This window comes from Nicotiana tabacum, chromosome 6 (genome assembly GCF_000715075.1).
Source record: "Nicotiana tabacum cultivar K326 chromosome 6, ASM71507v2, whole genome shotgun sequence".
Classification (NCBI taxonomy): Eukaryota; Viridiplantae; Streptophyta; class Magnoliopsida; order Solanales; family Solanaceae; genus Nicotiana; species Nicotiana tabacum.
This window is the reverse complement of record NC_134085.1, coordinates 113,262,070-113,267,828: the sequence shown is the minus strand read 5'-3', so window position 1 is coordinate 113,267,828 and position 5,759 is coordinate 113,262,070. Positions and strand designations below refer to the sequence as shown.

The following is a 5,759-nucleotide window of genomic DNA, read 5'->3' as shown; positions in this document are numbered from 1 at the left end:
ATGTATTGCAGAGCTGATGAAGTATCAATACAGTTAATGCTAAAGGCATTTCATCACTTCTCTGAAGTAACTGGGCTACTGGGTAATATGGAAAAAAGTTCTTTCTATGTTGCAGGAGTAACTGAGGAGTTCAAGAACTTGATTCTCTCTGAAATGCACTTTACATTAGGAGAATTCCCATTCAAGTATTTGGGAGTGCCACTGTCAACAAAGAAGTTATCAATAGTTCAATGCATGCCAATGGTAGAAAGAATCATAGCAAGAATCAAGTGCTGGACCACCAAGTTTCTATCATATAGTGGCAGGTTTCAATTGATCAAAAGTGTCCAATTCGAAATGCACACATATTGGGCACATGTATTTCTACTACCAAAGAAGATAATTCACATGGTTACTGCTGCTTGTCGGACATTCCTTTGGACAGGTAGTACTGAGATGTCAAAAAGATCCTTAGTTTCATGGGAGAAACTCTATATGCCAGGTTCAGCTGGAGGTTTAGGGATCCTAGACTTCTACTCATGGAACAAGGTTGCCTTATGCAAGATACTATGGGCCATCAGTACAAAAAGGGACATACTTTGGGTAAAATAGATTCATAATTTTTATATTAAGAGAAGGAACTTCAGCACAATGTCAACACCAAAGCAAGCCGGATCATCAGGAAAGTGTTTGATACAAAAGAATGGTTTAAGGCTATAAGTGAAACAGGAGATATCAATGAATTTTGCAAGCAAGGGAAGTTTAGCATCAAGACAATGTATATAGCAGCAAGGCCTCAATTTCAGAAAGTTACATGGAAGAATCTTGTACTGAGAGATGTTACTATACCAAGGCATCGATTTATTCTGTGGCTAACTCTCAACCAAAGGTTAGCAACAGTGAATAGATTGGCAAAATGGAAGATTGATGTGCCGAAGGAATGTGTGTTATGCACTAGCCAGAAAGAAGAGACGATAGGTCACATTTTCTTTGAATGTGCTTATGCTAGATCAATATGGGCTGCATTAGTAGGTTGGTTGAAAGAAAAATACAATGTTGGAAGCTGGGAACAGGAATTAAAATGGCTGATCAAGAGGACAAACAGCAGCAGACCACGAGCTCAAGTTCTCACATTTCTATTTGCAGCAACAGTTTATTACACATGGATGGAGAGGAACAAAAGAAGATTTCAGAACCAATGTATTACATATGCAGAAAAAGTTCGAGAAATAGCCTTGCAGCTGCATATCAAAGGCCAAAATAGGAGTAAATGGAAGTCAATGTTAGAACAGTTAGATAGATATCCTAACGAAAACAATGTGTAAATCAGGAAGAGATTAGGAAAGGTACATAACTGTAGTTAGAGAATAGAAAGACTGCAAAAGATCTAGCTCTAGAGTCCCATGGGCTAGCGGATGTAAATATTTTCATTGATTAAATACAAAATTTTAATTTGACCCAAAAAAACCTTGGCAAATTAACCCAAATCAGAGGTAAGAGAAGCTGACTCCTTTTTCTTTTCTTTTCATTGCTTTTCTTAAATACTAGTATTAGTACCCGCACGATGTGCGGATAATATTATGATCCTGCTAAATACTATAAATTTAAGAGAACAGATTATATGAATAACTATTGGCATAAACTTAAATATTATAACCTCATGTATAGCCGGTGATACAAACAAATAAAAATACATTTAGTAATATCTTAATTTAAATTATAAAAATATATTTTATTATTATCTCAACATAACAAATTCCCACATCAACATTAACTTCTACCAACCTAAAATTACACAGTGACAAATTAATATATACATACATGATAATTTATTAACAACCAATATATTCTAACTTTTGGGAGTTACAAATTTATAAAACAGTTGGATCGTAATTTGCTCAATAATTTTGCTAATTACCTCAATTTTAACCACACAATTAAAATCACATTGTTTTTAACAATTTAAGTGATACCTTTTGGGATATAGTTAAGATTAATATATTATAATTAAATAAATGTTAACCTACTTTAAATATTTTTCTTCTATGATGCACATGTACTAAAAGAAGATGAGTTCTTACATGTAATTCTTCATTAAATGAATCTTACCTTATGATTTTATGATTCACTTTATTTTGTGTAAATAGCAATCCAAATAGTGCAATTATATTCATCTATGTGTTTACCCTATTCAAATATATTTCATTCTAATTGATACACACACACGCACCCACACACACAATTTGAGAGAACATAAATATCAACAACGCGCTAAAAAATCATTGTCCATACCTGAGCCATTACAGAAGAATCTATTCTCCTTCTTATATATTTTAGCATAGCAACTGCTAGCACTAATAGAAAAATAAAAAAAAATGTATGTATTGCTTCCAAACAATTGAGATATAAAATAAATTATAAAATATTGGATAATTAATTTTATCGTAAGGCAACACAAATCGACATTTGTTTAGCCAATGTCTGAGTTGATTCATAATTAAACATTATCCCTAAGGTAATTAAGAAAGTTAAGTTTTGATCCAATAACTCGGTAATTATGATTATGGGTTCGAACCTAGATTTTTAATCTTATTTCTAGTAACAAACATTTTTTTTTGTTTTTTCTGTTGTTTTGTTCTCAAATTTCAAAAACTCTTTCTCATTATTTAAAACAATTCGCCTCACTCGTTGAGCCTCCCGTTTGAATTGGAACATTTATGTGTTGATATGCTTTCCTAATTAATCAATTAATTCAAATTTAACTTTCTTTCCATTCAGATTCAAAAGAATCTTATTTACTCTTTCTATTTAAATTTAAATAAATATCCTGTCTTTCAATTTAAATTAAATACTATAACAAATATTCTCATAATTTGTCAAGTGGCTTTATCTTAGCTTGCCACTTGGCTTAACCATAATGCACACTTCCTATATTGCCATGTGATTTTTTATTAGCTTATCGTGTTACTTAATGTCCTTACTCATTGCTCTACTTTTAGTATAATGCAATGAATATAGTTTTGTATTACCCTAAAATTTAATTTAACTTTGTTCTTTTGTTCCATAGCTCCAATTGTTTTGTTTAAATTTATCAATAATATTATTTTTCCTATTTAACTGTTTTATTAAATAAATTTAAAGTGTAGACCCCTTCACATTACTTCTATTGTCCTCTATATACATTATTTTCTATCATATAATATTTTAATTATTTTTCACATTTCGTGTTGTATCTATAATATAAACATTATCATATTATTTTTCTAATTCTTTTGAAAATATGCCAAAGTTTAAACGAAGAAGTTCTTTTATTATTTTTCATAAATCTACACTTTTAGTAATTATTATTTAGTATTATGTGCAATAAGCAATTAATTTTTTTCCTTTTATTTTCGTAAAGAGTTTTGACTTTAATTTTTTATAACTTAACTACACAATAATTTTAATTACAACTTTATATTGTTAATTTGTTTCTTGTCATTATTTCATTATAAATGTTTTAAATTTTAGGTTTATAAATTATGTTTTCAATTGCGTGATATTATCCATATAATATGTTTTTTCTCGTAATAATTCAAAAAGTTTTCTTATATCAAATTTAAATGTCTAATCCTTCTATATATCTACAATTATATTATTTGTTTACAAAAAAAAATCTATATTTTTTGTTCTTTGTCTATTGTTACTGTGTTACCCGTACTTAATATGGCTACATTATTACTTAACTTTTTATTAGCTTGTCACCTACTTTATATCCTTATCTGCGACTTCTATTATAATATACTATAATGAATATGGTTTTTCTTTCTCTTAAAATAATTTTTTTATTTATTTTTAATCTTTCGCTATATAATATTTGAATTTATCAATAATATTTTTGAGTATTAATTATTTATTTGCTTTATTTTATCATTTTAATTAATCAAAGTATAAATACTCCCACACTATCTTTATCCCCCTCTTTCTAAATTATTTCCCCTAGTAAGTATGATATTTTATTTAATTTTTCTTTTAGTATTTTATTCAATAATAGACAAAAATAAAAGTGCATATGATCAAACTATATAGTACTTCACCAAAATATTATGGTATTTTTATTATTAAACTTCTAGTAATTATTACTTTTGTTGAAGCTTTTAGCCTTTAAAAAAATTATTTTTATTGTACACTTGTTTAAAATTCAGAAAACTTAGTCTAAACAGATACTTTGGATTACCATTATGAAATAAATAAATTATTAAATATATCTACATTTGAACTTTAAGTTAAAACCTTAAATATATTCTTCAACTCATTAAAAAGTATTGAATTTTTAAAATAAATTAAAATTGCACATTAGATTATGGTAGGATATATTCTTCTCACTTGATACTAGAAAAGGAATCCAAATACTATTGATATCAAAATTCTTTACTTTCCAAATAAAAAATTTCTGTTCGAAAATATAAGTACAATGATTGAACTTTATTTTTTTTAAAAAGAATTCTTATTTCAATTTAATTTCAATAAATGATATTTTCTTATTTGACAATCTCCCACAAACTCTTTAAGATTGCCAAGTTGCTTTATAGTAGCTTGTCACTTGGCTTAACCACAATGCAAACTTTCTTGCTTTAATATATATATATAGACATAAATATAGATATAGATTCGGTCTATCTTAGCTTTCCTCTTTGTTCAGTCTACTAATTAATACGATCAAATGACGTTCAACCCTAAGTTTCTGTTTGGTTTTAATTTTCTTTAATGTTGATTGTTGGGTCCAAATAAACTCTTAGGGACATCCAAAAAGATTTCCCCATTTGCCATAACATGAACGTTTCCGATTTTGCTTACAATGTTGCAAGGTGCAACCTATATGCATTATACTTGCTGTTACTGAGCTTAATTTCGAAAATTGATACTCCGAGTATATTATAAATAGCCAAATTTACAAGTGGTCATTCAAAAATAGTCACGGTTTCAAAAGTAATCGAAATTTAGCCACTTTTCATGTAGAGACAAATCTGAACGAAAACACTGTTCAAAATCCGGAAAAATACTCCAGCATAATATACTGGAGTTCCAGTTATGTCTAATATACTGGAATTCCAGTATAATATACCGGTCCAACATAATATACTGGAGTTTGGAGCACCGGTGTTCCAGTCTCCAGTATATTATACTGGAGCCAACAAAGTATACCGGTCCAGCATAATATGCTAGAAGTTCATACACAGGTGCATCGAACCCCAGTATATTATGTTGGACCGGTCTCTGTTGCAGCAAAATAGTGGTTATTTTTCAATGACTTAGCAAACGCCGACTATTTTTGAATGACCAGTCCGAAAACTAGCTAGACCGTGCTATTTTAACCCTAAGACTCTGTAGGCCCAAAAGTGCAGATATAATTGGGCCGTGAGCCCGTGACAGTAAATAGGTTTGTTCAAAACTATGCTTTTGCGGCTTAAAAACAGCTTTTCAAATAGTAGGTTAACTTCCATCATAAAGTTTAACTTATAATGGACGCATACACATATTTACTTCGTTTGTGACTGGAAAAAAATCTTATTGTTACTGTATAGAAGTTAAACAGAAATGCACACATTATCAAGGTTTGAATAAACAAATAAAGGATAGGAGAAGGAAAACAATACAAAATGGATAAATATAGTGAGTTACAAGATTGGAAAATCCAAATACAACTTACAGGAGTATATGACTCCAATAACAGGGGCTATAAATTTTTTCTGCTTCTTAAAAAGGAATGAAGAAAAAAAACCAAACAAGAATTTCAAATT

At 29.2% G+C, this 5,759-nt stretch overlaps 1 protein-coding gene across 1 annotated transcript; it reads left to right on the top strand.

Moving 5' to 3' along the window:
* Positions 1–1,304, top strand: LOC107812896 (uncharacterized). The gene is made up of 2 exons (XM_075255751.1): positions 1–493; positions 613–1,304. The coding sequence occupies exons 1-2, from the start codon at positions 1–3 to the stop codon at positions 1,302–1,304; spliced, it is 1,185 nt and encodes a 394-aa protein (XP_075111852.1).
* The last annotated feature ends 4,455 nt before the right edge of the window (positions 1,305–5,759 follow it).